The sequence below is a fragment of the Pleurodeles waltl genome, chromosome 5 (genome assembly GCF_031143425.1).
Source record: "Pleurodeles waltl isolate 20211129_DDA chromosome 5, aPleWal1.hap1.20221129, whole genome shotgun sequence".
NCBI classification, from domain to species: Eukaryota; Metazoa; Chordata; class Amphibia; order Caudata; family Salamandridae; genus Pleurodeles; species Pleurodeles waltl.
The window spans coordinates 301,434,552-301,450,459 of record NC_090444.1 but is presented as its reverse complement, the minus strand read 5'-3'; the positions used below and the strand labels follow the sequence as shown (position 1 = coordinate 301,450,459).

The 15,908-nt window shown below is 45.6% G+C and overlaps 1 protein-coding gene across 1 annotated transcript in view; it reads right to left on the bottom strand.

Annotated features, from left to right (window-relative positions):
- The window catches only part of PPP1R21 (protein phosphatase 1 regulatory subunit 21), a 448,835-nt gene that overhangs the window by 276,593 nt on the left and 156,334 nt on the right, over positions 1–15,908 (bottom strand). The window contains exon 8 of the mRNA XM_069234042.1: positions 1,322–1,374. Within this exon, the coding sequence (XP_069090143.1) occupies positions 1,322–1,374 (53 nt within the window). The remainder of the gene's footprint in view (positions 1–1,321; positions 1,375–15,908) is intronic.

Here is a 15,908-nt window from a genome sequence, read left to right as displayed (position 1 = left end):
CCACTGTGGACAGACTCCAACACATGTATCCTTGTGATAGCTCTAATTGTTGTAATGTTTGTCATCAAAAAGACAATGCATTGCACATATGGTGGAATTGTTCATTCTTACATCCTTTTGGAGGGAGGAGGAGCTTGAAGCAATTGAGAAGGTGGTGGAATACCCAATACAAGAAGATACTGGCGTAGTTCTAATGGCTTTAATGTCTTATACATATGACAATGTAAGGTTATGGGATTGCACTTTAATCTAGCAATGCCCTGGAGGGGTGAACATACTAAAGCAACAGACGAGAACACAAAATATAGTGGCTTTGGAAAACATTTATTGCCAACGTGAAAATATATATTTTTTACTTTATTAGGAAACCACAACAGGACTACATGCTGTGACGTTTCGCCTTTGAGCACTGAACATTTTTGACTAATTCTTTGTAGGTTTCCTTACAAAGTCACTAAAAAATAGTACATAACTGGAAGAGGTGATCCAGCTTTCAATTAGACCCCAAAGAAGTTGGATGCTGGCTATATGAGATGTTTTTAAAAAGCTTGTTTGTTAGGACATGTACTGACAGAGCTTGTTACGGGAAAGATAGGTGGGTTAAGTTGATTCCCATTTTTTCTTCTTCTTTGGTGAATTGTTATTTTTGTAAAGTGTGTAACTTGTATTGATGATCAGATCTGTGTTGAAATTTGTTTATCAAAATCCAATAATTGCTGTTTAAACAAAAACTCAAGGAAGTGTGATACACTTGAGGCTGAAAAACTGAATCAAACCTGTACTTTGGCAAACAGGTGAATCAGGGAGGCGGGATCTGACATATGCTTGAACAGGCTTCAAAGTTAACCATTTAAAAAAAAAAATTAAAATGTGTTCTGATCCCAATATTCCACAATTCTAAAGAAAGAAGGGCTTAAAGCAGATGTTCTTAACCTTTTGTCTGCTGTGCAACCCACTGAGTCATTATTGGAAGTCGGGAACCTACAGCCTAAGGCCAAATAGTGGAATATGTAGTTTAATGCACAATCAAACTTTGAACAGTTTTCAAATTTGCAATTTTGCTTTTTTGGTTGCATATACTTAAATAATTTAAATGTATTACTTTTTACATTATTTAATTTGGTAAAACATCTGCTGACCCCCCTGAAGAGGCCTCACAGACTGCCAGGGGTCCCTGAACCACAAGTTAAGTACCACTGATTTAAAGTATCAATAATACCAATCGCGGGAATATTTTACACAGGTATGTAGCTGCCATAAACCCTTTAAAATAAACGCAACTGCAGTGATATTTTAAATACTCATGCAAAGCATTTCCTACCTGATGCCTCCTATTATGTAAAGGTACATTAAGAGCATTGAGTCTGCTGCATTCTATGGAAAGGAGAAAAACAAGTATTGGTAAAAGATAATGTCTGAAATGCGACCTACTGCTAAACATGACAACCTCTAATTCATACCTTTACAAGGAATTGCACTTTCATCATCAAGTCACACATTAAAGTTAATTTGCCTCTTTGTGATATATGTGAGTCAGTCGTTCGGTGACAATGAAGGGTTATAAATTATAAGATTTGTCATTTTCACATCCAGCGACAGAGTCAAGTACACCCTCGTCTCACAACTCACATGGACCGACTACTACAGCGTCCACTTCACCATCCCAGGATCCATCAGCAACATGCCCCCCATATCCAAACAGAGAAACTGGAAGTATATCAGAACACCAGTGGATCAATACTCTCAACTCCCATCTCACAGACACAACATACATTGCAGAAGAGGATGCAAAGATCTTCTCCCAGTGGATAACAGAATGTGCCAACACAATCACCCCTGCCAAACCAACCAACTCCAGATGATCTGCCAGCTGGTTTACCACAGAGCTGAAACCCACCAAATGCAACTGCTTACAACTAGAAAGGAAGTGGCACACCACCTTCATGACTGCACTCAACCACCACCTCCTGAAAGAAACTAAGAAAAACGTCCTAGTAGACTGCATAGAAACCCAGACAAACCATATCAAGGAGCTCTTCACCATCGTGCGAGAATTCTTCAACCCCGCAGCCGCCGGTAACAAAATCAACCCCTCCCAAGCACTGTGTGATACCTTGGTGGGCTTTTTCCACAAGAAGATCTCAACCATCTACCACCTACAAAAACAATGAACCCCAACCCTCTGCCATCTACAGCATCCCCTTGCTCACAGCCACAAACACAACCCCTGAACAGCTGCTTAACCACTAGGACACTCTTAAGACTCAAGCCACAATCTCCCTCATGAACTCTGTACACTCGGGAGAATCCACGGACTCCTGTCCCCACCACACCTTCAACCTCGGGAGTAAGACTATCAAAAACAAGCTCAAGAAAGTCCTGAACACCTCCATCACCTGGGACTCCTCCCCTGAGGAATGGAAACACGCTGAAGTGTGGCCCCTCCTGAAGAAACCACCTGCCGACCCAACGGAACCGAAGAACTACTGGCCCATCTCCCTGCTCCCCTTCCTTGTGAAGGTTCTCAAGAAGGCAATCAACCAGCAACTCACCCAACACCTGGAACACAACAGCCTCCTGGACCCCTCTCAATCCAGATTCCCAGCCAATCAAGCAGCGTGACAGCCCTTATCGCAGGCACCGATGACATCGGAGCCCTCCTGGACCGTGGCAAGATGGCAGCTCTCATACTCGTAGACTTGTCAGCTGCCTTCAAAGCCATTTCCCATCACATCCTGATCAACAGACTCCACCACATCGAAATACAGTGAGACACTCTCAAATGCATCACCTCATAACTCACTGGAAGAACCCAGCGAAATCCATCTCCCGCCGTTCACCTCAGAGCCCAAGAAGATTATTTACAGCATCCCCAAGGATTGTTTCTCAGCCCCACTCTCTTCAACGTGTACATGACAATCCCTCCCCCCCGGCCAGCAATGTCAGACTTAACATCATCTCCTATGCCAATGACACCCAGCTCACCCTCTCGCTTTTAGAAGACCCCTCCACCACCAGAGCCAACTTCCACACATGTATGATGAACGTTGATGACTAGATGAAGGACAATTGCCTCAAGCTCAACACTGGCAAGACAGAAGACCTCATCTTTGGGAACAACTCCTCGCCAGGGAACGACGCATGGTGGCCAGCTGAATTTGGCCATACTCTGCCCCGAAAGACCACGCCTGCAACCTTGACATCAATTTAACCTCCTGAAGAGACTACAGATGATACAAAACTCACCCTTAACCTCAATGAATGAACACATTACACCTCACCTCAAGAAGCTACACTGGCTCCCGATCCAGAAGAGATGCCGATGTTGACACCTGCATACAAAGCCCTGCACAACAAAGCACCAGCATACATCAACAAACGCATGACCTTCCACCAACTCACCAGACATCTACGATCTGCCTCCCTTTTCCTCGCAGACACCCCCCAGCTCCGCCAAGGCAACAGCGGAGGACGCTCCTTCACACGCCTGGTGACCAAAGCTTGGAATGACCTTCCCCTGCACCTCAGGGCTGCCTCATCGCTCCAGCAATTCAGGAAAGCAATGACGACCAGGCTGTTCGAATGAACAGATCATCACATAATAGTTAGCAACTCCAGCGCCTTGAGACCATCAAAGGTGATTTGCTGCCCTTTACAAATTCCTCATCGATTGTTTCAATCTTTTAATATGTAATGACAATAAACGTCATATTGCTAGACCAGCAAAACAAGAGGTTGCGAAAACAATTATTATAGCATACAATATTTAGACTCGCCACTATGTTAGGTAGGACTATAAAATGTTTTTCCTTGTCCTTTAACGGACAATAGCTTGGAGAACACTAAATGGTAAAACAACAACATATCTACTTTATCTGACCATGCTATTGATATGCGCCTACTTCACACAGAGATAGATGTACTAAAAGCAGGGAACAATTGTCAACGCATCATTAAACCAAGGAATGGCACAACTGATCTTAATTTTTCAATGCTTGTTCACTGCTGGCACTGGCTTTGCCCAGACTTGTAGAACTGGGGTGCGAGCACTGGAAAAAATAATAGTGGTGGATGGCCATCTTGAATATAAAATATTTAGTATACTTTAAAGCATGGTGTCTTATTTCATGTAGAGGCAACATGACAGCCATCCTGGAACGGTATAAGGAAATTGTCTGTAAGCATCTGTTCTTGGCATGTAGTGCTGTAGATTCACATGCTGTGCATACTCCTGCCATCTAGTGTCGGGTTTGGATTTGTGCAAGTTGTTTTTCTTCGAAGAAGTCTTTCTTGTCACAAGGTATAGTGAACCCAACCGTTAGTGATAATGCACATCGGCTCTATTTTTAGGTTTTCCGCCTCAAAAGTAGATGAGGCACAGAGATACAGGAAAGATGACAATGTGAAGAAACAGTAAATGTCAAAGATAAAATAAAAGAGGCTCTTTCGGGGACGAGGGTGGGCACAAGTAAATCTACAGCACTACATTCCACAAACAGATGCTTACAGGGTAACAGTTTCTATCCGTGGCATGTGTAACTGTAGATACACATGTTGTGCATAGACTGTAAAGCAGTCCTCCCTTAAAGGGGTGGCAGTGTGTTTAAGACAGCTTGGTGAACTCTCACTTCTTGGCAGTCCAAACATCCACATAGTAATGTTTAGTAAAGGTCTGGGGAGTAGACCAAGTAGCTGCCTTACACATTTCAGCTATAGGAATATTACCCAAGAAAGCCTTAAAAGCTTCTATGTTAAAGGATGAGTGGGGTTTGGGAGAGACAGGCAAAGGTCTTTTGGCTTTGGTATAATCATGTTTGTATACATTTGACCAAACAGCATGCATGTATTTTTGGAAGGGCTAAGTCCTGTCAATGCAATACATAAACTCTCTTTTGTGAAGATGGTGTGTGCAGAGCTTGTTCTGATGCGACCTCTGGGTTTGGGAAGAACACTGGACCTTCTATAGTCTGATTCAGATAGAAACTCGAGGTAAGTGGAACTCACATAGCTTCACCCTGCGGAAACCCACAGTTACATAAAAACTTTGCATGATTTTGTGGAGGGCCACCAATGGAAGGAAAATATGCATGCTGTGCTGCAATTCAGCACCAATAGCGTGAGCAGAGCTTAAAAATCTGCGAGAACTGCACAATGTGGAATGCAAGAGCCATTCGAGTTGATTTTGCAACCGCTTAAGCAGAAACTCTACTTGAGCGGCAGCAAATCTACTCAAGAAGCAGCCCCCTAACTGCGACCACTTGCATTAGAAAATTGCGCTAGGGAAAGCCAGATATTTCGTGCGTGCCAGCTCGCATTTCTGGAGCCTTACGGGAAAGGAATTGTGCCACACTTCGATTGGCAGAATTTGGTCAGAAGTCTACAAGAGTAATGGGGAGTCACAAAGTTCTGCTAAGTCCATGGGTGGAATGAAACATTCTCCAAACCAATGGTGGAAACTAGAGACCACTTTAGGAAGGAACCTGGGGTTTGTCCTGAGGGCTACTCGATCATGGTGAACTTGGAAAAAAGGTTCTTCCAGAGTAAGAGCCTGAAGGTCACTCACATCCCTGAGGGAAGTGATAGCAACCAAGAAAGCTACCTTCCACGAAAGGAACTATAAGGTACAAGAGCGGAGTGGTTCAAAAGGTGGGGTTATCAGTCTTGCTAGGACATTGCTGAGGTTCCACGCAGGGCCAGATGGGACCACTGGTGGGATAATTCTTTTGAGTCCCTCCATAAATGTTTTGATAACATGAACTCTAAAAAGGGAACAGTTTTAAATGTAAGCAGCAACAGCCGACAGATGAAGCTTGATAGAGGTATAAGCAAGGCCTTACTTCAAGATAGCAAACACCAGAGAATATTTTGGAGGGTCAATGTGTCTAGGGAGACAATATTGTACAAACCTTTTCGATTTAGTGGTTGTAAAGAAATGCCTCCTTGGCATGCTTACCCCCTAACCTTTTGCTTTATCTGATGCTAAGTTATGATTTGAAAGTGAGCTGGGACCCTGCTAACCAGGCCCCAGCACCAGTGTTATTTCCCTAAACTGTACCTTTGTCTCCACAATTGGCACAACCCTGGCACTCAGTTAAGTCCCTTGTAACTGGTATTCCTGGTACTTCTTATGCCACCCTGGGGACCCCTCACTCAGCACATGCACACTGCCTCACAGCTTGTGTGTGCTGGTAGGGAGAAAATGACTAAGTCGACATGGCACTCCCCTGTGGCATAGGTAAGTCACCCCTCTAGCAGGCCTTACAGCCCTAAGGCAGGGTGCACTATACCACAGGTGAGTGCATATGTGCATGAGCACTGTGCCCCTACAGTGTCTAAGCAAAACCTTAGACATTGTAAGTGCAGGGTAGCCATAAGAGTATATGGTCTGGGAGTTTGTCAAACACAAACTCCACAGTTCCATAATGGCTGCACTGAAAACTGGGAAGTTTGGTGTCAAACTTCTCAGCACAATAAATGCACACCGATGCCAGAGTGCAATTTATTGTAACATACACCCAAAGGGCATCTTGGAGATGCCCCCTGAATACCTACCTGACTTCTAGTGTAGGCTGACCAGTTTCTGCCAGCCTGCCACACACCAGACAGGTTGCTGGCCACATGGGGAGAGTGCCTTTGTCACTCTGTGGCCAGGAACAAAGCCTGTACTGGGTGGACATGCTTCTCACTTCCTGTCTTTTGAATGTTTCTTCAGGCGACGAATGCAGCTGTCTACCTAAATACTTAGAGAAAACGGGATAACTGCTGTATTATTACTTATATAATCGACTGCTTATTTGGCTATCTGAACAAACAATTACTTGAAATACCTTGAGAAAGCCCTGGCTTACGCGCCCGCGGGGAGAAACACATGTTGGCTGGCCTAATTCATATATCCTCTTGGATCTCTATGTGCTCACATTTTCACTACGAGTCAAATGTTTTCTAAAATAAAATTGGATTTGGAGCAATATTGACACTATCTCTAGCCCTGTCGATGAACGCGACATATCTTCAGATATTCGGACACTGAGAAATAATAACTACATTCACAAAGTGGGACGTCATCACTTTTTTTCGAATCATGCTTCTCACCTCCCCCTGCAGGAACTGTAACACCTGGCGGTGAGCCTCAAAGGCTTACCCCTTTTGTTACAGCGCCCCAGGGCATCCCAGCTTGTGGAGATGCCCGCCCCTCCGGCCACTGCCCCCACTTTTGGCGGCAAGGCTGGAGGAGATAATGAGAAAAACAAGGAGCAGTCACCCACCATTCAGGACAGCCCCTAAGGTGTCCTGAGCTAAGGTGACCCCTGTCTTGAGAAATCCTGGACTACAGGACCAAGAAACTCCTGTGAACAGCAGCCCTGTTCAAAACCAGCTACTTTGCAACAAAGAAGCAACTTCCAAGGACTTCACGTTTCCCGCCGGAAGCGTCAGACTCTACACTCTGCACCCGATGCCCCCGGCTCGACCTCCAGAAAACCAACACCTCAGAGAGGACTCCCCAGCGACTGCGAGCCCGCGAGTAACCAGAGGCGACCCCTCTGACCCCCCTGACCCCCCACAGCGACACCTGCAGAGAGAATCCAGAGGCTCCCCCTGACCGCGACTGCCTGTAACAAGGGACCGACGTCTGGAACCAACACTGCACCCGCAGCCCCCAGGACCTGAAGGAACCGAACTTCAACGCAGGAGTGACCCCCAGGCGACCCTCTGCCTTGCCCAGGTGGTGGCTGTCCCGAGAAGTCCCCCCTGTGCCTGCCTGCACCGCTAGAGTGACCCCCGGGTCCCTCCGTTGAAACCTAAACAAAACATGACGCCTGCTTTGCACACTGCACCCGGCCGCCCCTGTGCCGCTGAGGGTGTGTTTTGTGTGCCTACTTGTGTCTCCCCCAGTGCTCTACAAAACCCCCCTGGTCTGCCCCCTGAGGATGCAGATACTTACCTGCTGGCAGACTGGAACCGGAGCACCCCTGTTCTCCATAGGCGCCTATGTGTTTTGGGCGCCTCTTTGACCTCTGCACCTGACCGCCCTGAGCTGCTGGTGTGGTAACTTTGGGGTTGCCTTGAACCCCCAACGGTGGGCTGCCAATGCCCCAGAACTGAGACTTGTAAGTGTTTTACTTACCTCCTAATCTAACCTTTTCTTACCTCCCCCAAGAACTGTTGATTTTTGCACTGTGTCCACTTTGAAAATAGCTTATTGCCATTTTTACAAAGTCTGTACATGATATTGTTTTCATTCAAAGTTCCTAAAGTATCTAAGTGAAGTACCTTACATTTAAAGTGTTTAATGTAAATCTTGGACCTGTGGTTCTTAAAATAAACTAAGAAAATATATTTTTCAATATAAAAACCTATTGGCCTGGAGTAAGTCTTTGAGTGTGTGTTCCTCATTTATTGCATGTGTGTGTACAACAAATGCTTAACACTACCCTATGATAAGCCTACTGCTCAACCACACTACTACAAAATAGAGCATTAGAATTATCTACTTTTGCCACTATCTTACCTCTAAGGGGAACCCTTGGACTCTGTGCACGCTATTTCTTACTTTGAAATAGTATATACAGAGCCAACTTCCTACAGTGGTGAAGAGCAGGCCCTGGTAGTAAGAATGTGTGCTTCTTTAAGGATGTCCATGCATACTGAAGGCAGACTGAGGTACCAAAACTCTAAGACTTCAGAAGCCAAATCATAAGTTTGAGCTGGTTTTCAGATGGGATGTCTGAGCATGCCCTGATTTTGTTAAAGAAGCCAAATTCACAAGACTGAGCTGTTTACTTTGTTAAGTAGCTTCTCATGAGGCACTAGAGACAGGTTGAGGAGAGTGGTGAACCATGTAGGTGGGGGCTACTAAGATAAAAATGAAGGATTTTTGCTGAAGCCTGCGAACCACAAACAGAAGTGGGAGAGGTAGAAAAGCTTAGGCAAATATTCCTGACCAGTTCATCCTAAATGCATTGCCCATGGAGTGTGGGTGGGGAAACCTGGAGGTGAAGCTTGGCATTTTGCGTTTTGTGTGGTGTTGAATAGGTCTGTGTGGGAAAACCTCAGCATTGAAAGTACAGGAATAGGATTCGGGGGTGCTCCCACTGGTTGAATTGTTGCTGCATTTTGCTGAGCAGGTCTGCAAAATTGTTGCCCACCCCAGATATGTACTCTGTCAGGAGACAGACTATGTGATGGATTGCCCACCTCCAAATGCCATGGGATAGAGTGGACAGTTGGAGGGAGTGTGTGCCGCCTTGTTGGATGCAGCAGAGGAACACCTTGAGAGCTAGCTGGATGGGTAGCCACTCCACATGGTTGATGTGGAGACCCTGACGGTCGGCGGCCATACCCATTGTGCAGTCAGCTCATGTAAATGGGCCCCCGCCAATGAGAGAGGCATCTATTGTAATGGCCATCTGCAGTACTGGGTCCAAAAGGGGACCTGCCTTGCAACAGGTTGTTGGCATTCCTCCACTGCCACTGTGGGGACCAATGAGTATTGCCCCCAAATCAACACTAGATCCTCCCAATGACCCTGCAATTGTGACCACTGCGCTGCTAGGCACTCCTCCAACGGGCGGATTTGTAACCTGACATGTGGTACTATAGCAATGCAAGAGGCTATCGTGCCTAAGAGGAGCATGATCCTTCTGACCGTTACTTGACTACCTGGCTGAAAAAGAGGAAGCAGGGTTTGGAAATTTAGAACCCTTGCAGAGTTGGGGTATGCTTTCTCTGTGCAAGAGCTGAATATGGCACAAGGAAGGACTTACCTGAAGGGACTAGAGTTGGGATTTGGTGGCACTGTTGGTAAAGCCTAGGACATGCAATAAATGTATGATGGCTTGGGAGTGCGCTATGGCATTACAGCTCCATTGCGCTCTTGTTCAGCCAATCATCTAGGTAAGGGAAGACGTGGACACCATTCCTCCTAAGTTGCAAGACACTTTGTAAACACCTTGGCAGCAGTGGTCATTCTGAAGGGTGGCACTCTGAACTGATAATACTGATCACTAATCAAAAACCGGAGGAACTGTTGATGTGCAGAGTGGATGGAGATGTAGAAGTAGGCACCTTTCAGGTCGGTGTGGTCAGGAAGTAGAAGGATGAATCCAGGAGTGTCACTATGTGCAAGTGTTCTGACAGGATGCACTTCTTGAGGGGCCTGAGGTTGATAATGGGCCTTTGTGGCCTGTCTTTCTTGGGAATGAGGAAGTATAAGGAGGATACCCCTTTGCTGCGGTGTTGTGGTGCCATGGGTTTGATAACCCCTTTGCTAAGTAATGAGTGTATGTCGCACCTTGGCACAGATGCTGATGTTCTTGGAGGAGTTTGTGTCTGGGGTGTCTTTGGTGGTGTTTGCATGAGATCTAGCCAGTACCACCCCTCTACTATGTCGTTGATAGCCAACTGGCCTGAGGTGATCTCTGTCCAGTGGGATAGAAACTCTTGAAGTCTAGGTGTTAAATGATCAGGGGAATGGGTAAGGGAGTCACCACTTGGGAGGGATGGATACTCTGGGGCCTGTGCCTTTGTCCCTGCTTCCACCATTGCTATTTTTATACTATCCACACTAGTAACCCTGAGAGGGTGTTTACTGCTGCTGTTGCTGTGAAATGAAGTGGCTTGCCTGCACGGTGGTAGTTTAGCCTCTCCACGAGATTGTGTGTAGCGAAGTAGTTGCAGACAGAAGGGATCTGTAGAGCCCCACATCTTTAGCCATCTCAGTATCCTTTTTGATCTTTTCCAGCATCTGGTGAAATTGGGGGCCGAACAGATGCTCGCCATCAAAGGGCAAGTTGACCAGATGCTGCTGGAGCTCTGGCTTAAAGCTGGAAACACGCAGCCAGGCGTGTGCGGAAGAGGATACTTGTGTTTACCCCATGAGCAATGGTGTCTGCTGCATCTAAGGCATAGCTAATGTTTGTGTTCAATATGATCGTCCCTTTAGCTACCAATTCCTTGCCCCTCTTATACTACTCTGGGAGCTGTTGAAGTAACCTTTTCATATCATCCCAGTGGGCTCTATTGTACTGGGAAAGTAAGCACCCTGAACTGGTGATACGTCATCACGCAACAGACTGAGCAGCGATGCGTTACCCTGCGGCATCTATCTTCTTACTCTGTGGTGGGGATGGGGGGGGCATGCCCTGAGAATTGGCACACTTCCAGGCCATGTGCACTATTAGGGAGTCAGATGACACCCACAGAGAAACTGTTGGAAGACTAAGCTTTAGATTTATTGTCGACCCTCAAGAGTGATGGCTCATGCCTTGACTGGCTCCTTAAAGATGTCAGATGCTGGCTTGAGCATCTCCCTTAGCATGGGCAAATATTGCATGGATCTCTCGGTGATGGAGAGTGTCTCAATGGGTAAGTCATCCTCCTTTGGTTGCTTGTGCATCTCCACCTTGTGGAATGTGGCAGCCCTTTGTAATACCTCATGGTATGCGGTGCAGTTGTCTGGGGTTGAATGCTTGGCCAGCTAGAGGGCAAGGTTGGTGTTGCCAGAGGGCTCAACATCATAATCATCCCACAAGTCTTAGTGTTGTGGGTCAAATGGTGTACTGCAGAGATTTTGGAGAGACCTTGGGCTATCCCCCCCAAATCTGGAAGGAGGGGAACCTCAAAGTAATTCTGGCAAAGGGTTCACTAGCAAAAGAGGGAGAATGGTCATGGAGGTGGTGGAGAGGACGGCAAAGGAGGAGGCAGAGAAGGCAAGGAGGAGGTAAGGAAAAGGAGGTTGTGGAGTGAAACCTTTTTCATAGTGCATAGGCTTTTTAGGTGCCGGATTTGAGGGTGGATTCAAGGCCTCCTCGAAAGTCAGTTTCCTCCTGCGAGGAAAAGAGTACTTTGTCTGGAGAACAGGCTTGGATAGAGTCCTTCTGGTCTCAGGAGGGATCTAGAGGTGCTGCAGCTGGGCATCAAGCTTCTCTTGAAGGTGCTGGAGGATGAATTGAACTTGATCCTCTGAATAAATATAGGAAGTTGCCCTAGATGCTATTTTATTCAGAGGAGAGGATGTCCATTGGTCTGCTGCCACTGAGCCTGACTTCAGCTCCAAAGGTCTGGACTCCTAGACTGGCTTTGCGGGTGTCTTCAGGACAGAAGCCGAAAGGCCAAAACTTAAAGCCGAATCCACTAAATCAGTATTGCATAAAAAGGAGAAACCTGATACCGCTGATGGTACTGAAGCTATAAAGATGGCACTGGGTATATTCCTATATATAGCAATATACATATTTAAGCAACAAGGATCTCATTCACAATGAAATTGTGGGAATCAGACAAGACTTGGTAATGATGGTAAATGAAATAGAGTTCTGCATTAGGAACCTAGATGATTCCATAGGGTGCCAGTATAAATTATGAAATAAATGTTAGATAGAGTTAGAACATCAGAACCTCAAAGGCAAGCATAAGAATGTTTGGTTTTGTCAAGGTTTATGTTCTTAGACACCCGAATCCCTGTGGGTCTGAGGAAGAACTGAGTTTGAAATTAATATGGTGCATAATGTTTTGTCTTGTCAACTAAAAAACAGGAAATACACTTTGCCCAAGATCTTTTGCTATTTATGTTTTCTCCATATATCACTGTGAGAAAAGGCTCATTTTGCAGCTTCACAGGGCAGGGTGCATGGTATTATAAAAGGTGTGGATGAGCTCTTAAGATTTAGATGTCCTGGCAGTGAAAAATCTACAAAGTCGCTTTTCACTGTGAAAAGCACTGGGTTACATTATAACACCTTATATTGCATAAGTTTGGTTTGGGAATAACCTGACCCATGATTCAAGTACTAAAATTATTTGTAATTTAAAATCCAAACCGGTAGCAAACCTGGATTTCAAATTACTTTTTTTAAAATAACAATTTTAGAAAGTTGGCATTTTTCTGCCTAAAGCCTCCATGAGCCTTTTCAGCGATAATCCACAACTGCCACCTGGCAGCCTGCTAGGAGGTGTGAACGCTCTCAGAAAAGGGAACAAACAGGCTTGGGTTGGAAGGAGGTGTACGCTCTTGGGGGATAGCCTGGAGGTATGTGGCCACTAACCTTACAAACTTCAAAGGGGCTGTCCCTGTCACAGGCAGATTTAAATCACACCTAGGCCTGCCCCTGCCATTGTCTATGTAGCCAGAGTGGCACCAATACAAGTTGGGGAAAACCCGTTGCTAGAACTTGTTTTTAAGGAGGAATTCCTCATTTCCCTAGACACACTTCAGAGATGTGCCCAGATCTCTGATCAAGAAAAGAAAGATTCTGACATCTTGGATTTGGGTAGAGGGATGCATTGTGTGCCAAACCTCCAGGAAGTGATGTAAGAGTTGGTAGGTTTCATCACTGGAATTTTACTTCTATGGGTTAAAGAGTCTCCCCCACCTACAAGATAGTGCGAGGAATCACTGTGGCACCCCTCACTACCGTCTTCAGAACAATGCTGAACCTGAGGAAGACAGAAGGACTGCACCTGCTGAACAAAAGGATTAGAACTCAGAAGGAGGACTGAGCCTGTTGATTTACCTGTGGAAAGAACCCCAAGGGTTGGACCCATTCCCAAATGAACCCAGGTCAGAAGGGTGGACTTCAATGGATCGTAGGCTAGCCTCCTGTTAACCTCCAGGGATACAAACAATACAAGAAGCCTGAAACAAAGACCAGTTCAAACTGGGTTTGCCATGGAGTGGACCCTCCTGCTGGGTTCTTGAAGATTGGGTCTTAACTCACCAACTTTTTGCTAAAAAACCCTGGGGCTACCACGAGACAGTCGCCAAACCTCAGCTCGCATTGTTGCATCGCCAGTGGGATTCCACTTGTTGGCTTGCCCTGCTGAAACCAGCTGTACTTCCAGAAATGTTTCCAAATCCCAAAATGGAGGATTTTACCTGGACCAAAGCTGTGTAGCACCCTATAGTCGCCGAGCCATCTACTGGATCCTGGCGGCAGCCTGCCCAGCTGACAAGGAAATTCCTCCAGAAAAAAGACTATTTCATTGTAACGGAGACGGAGTATCCACAGCACCAAGACTGTGGCCTGTCTGCCAGATTTATACGCAGGTGGTCCTTCGGTTTTTGTCACAGCACCACCGTGAGGAAACCCCTCAAACGGCCCTATAGAGTCAGAGCCATTGGAGGCAGGCCTCTAATTCTGCCACCTAGTTTAGATGGGCGTAATTAAAGGTTGGTTTTCAGTGCCCATCACTGTCAAGAAAACTCTGGGGTGACGGGTAATGAAAAGTGCTAAATGTTACCCTCACCATGGAAGGTAAGTCCTCCGGTTAGGGAAGCATTTTCTTTTTAGCTTTAGAAAGAAAATCAAGCTTTGGAAATTTCTTGTTGAAAATAAAGAAGAAAACATTTTGATGGGCGGCTCCATCATGTTGACGGAGCCTTGCACCATACTTCAAAGAGCACTGACCGAAACTGCCATGACAACGATTTCTGCCAATGCTTTAGAAATGACCGCCATTTCTAAGTGGTCATTTCTAAACTTGGCAGGCAGGGTTATGTTAAGTCTTCCTCCAGGCTAAAGGAGATTGCTCCATGTGTGAAATTATAAATCAGGCTCTAGGTCAGAAGGTAAACTTTTCCTTGGACATACCTGGTCCCTGTAGCCAATCTGCGCTCTATTGCGGTTGGCCTTAACTTTTTACTTTGACCTGGTCTAGCATGACAAGGTACTTCCAGTTGGCACTTTGCGCTTTTTGGTACTACAAAACTCCAAAAAATCATATCTCAGTCTATCCTGAACCGATTTTTGTTTTTTAGTGACTATTTGTTTAATCAAATGTATCCTATTTTCATAAATTGGCATGGGATTTTTATTGTGTTTTTGACTGTGTTTCTACAGATAAATCTTTAACACTTGTTTCCTCTGGGTTAAGCTTGACTGATCTGTGCCACAGCTATTCAGGACTGAGTTAGGGTTTAAATTAAAGTGACCTAACTGGACATGGGGAAAGTACTGGAAGTGATTCATTTTTCAACTTTTTGGCATTAGATACTACAGTAACACACTAGTCATAGATGTCAGAGTTTACGTATCTCAAATAATGTAGACTTACGAATGCTGCACAATTAGCAAAGTAATTCATTGTGCAAGTTCGGAAGAAGCAGTCATCTGTGGGATAACTGCTACACTCATGACAATAGTAGTGGAAGGTGAGATACGATTATTGAGACTGTTTCAAGGGCAGGCATGCATATTCAAGAAGCATTACTCACCAAAGTGTAATTTAATTCTCTATAATCTAGACTAATCAAGGCACTCTCTGCCACAAATACATGTCCAATTATGAATTGCATAGAGCAGCGCTGCCAAAATTACTGGATCCAGATTCACCAATTGCACATGATAATTGAAATCCTGCACTGTGTATTATGAGATTTTGTCCCTGGAAAGTAGCGAACCACACATTCCTGCAATAACTAGGTCATTTTCTGCATGTGGATTCTTCAACCTGAGAACAAACACATCTCTGGCAAGGTGGTAAATTTGAGCCGGGTGGCCTATACGGGGTGGTGGTGGTGAGGGAGTCCTAGGCAAAGGGCAGGCTGTATGAAGGTAGGGGAATCATTCCAAGCTTTCCTTGTTACATGGGAGGGAATCAAGTGGGTGCCGGGCTGCACTTATGTCCACAGCCCCTAATGGATCCTCACTGGATTTTACCACCCGGCTTTTCCTGATCGTAAAACAAGGGCCAGTGCTGATGTACCTCGTAAATTGTGGTGCAGGATGACCACTGACCTCACCCTATAAATCCTGGTGTGTCTACAGCACTCGTGATCAATATCTTTCTGGAACTTAACACTCAGCCTGTATCATAATAGGGCCTTACGAGGTTACCCTCCTACAGTAATTAACTTAAGCCAGCTGTTTCCGCTGCTCGGCACAGGCACTTAATTGTCAACACCGGCTTAT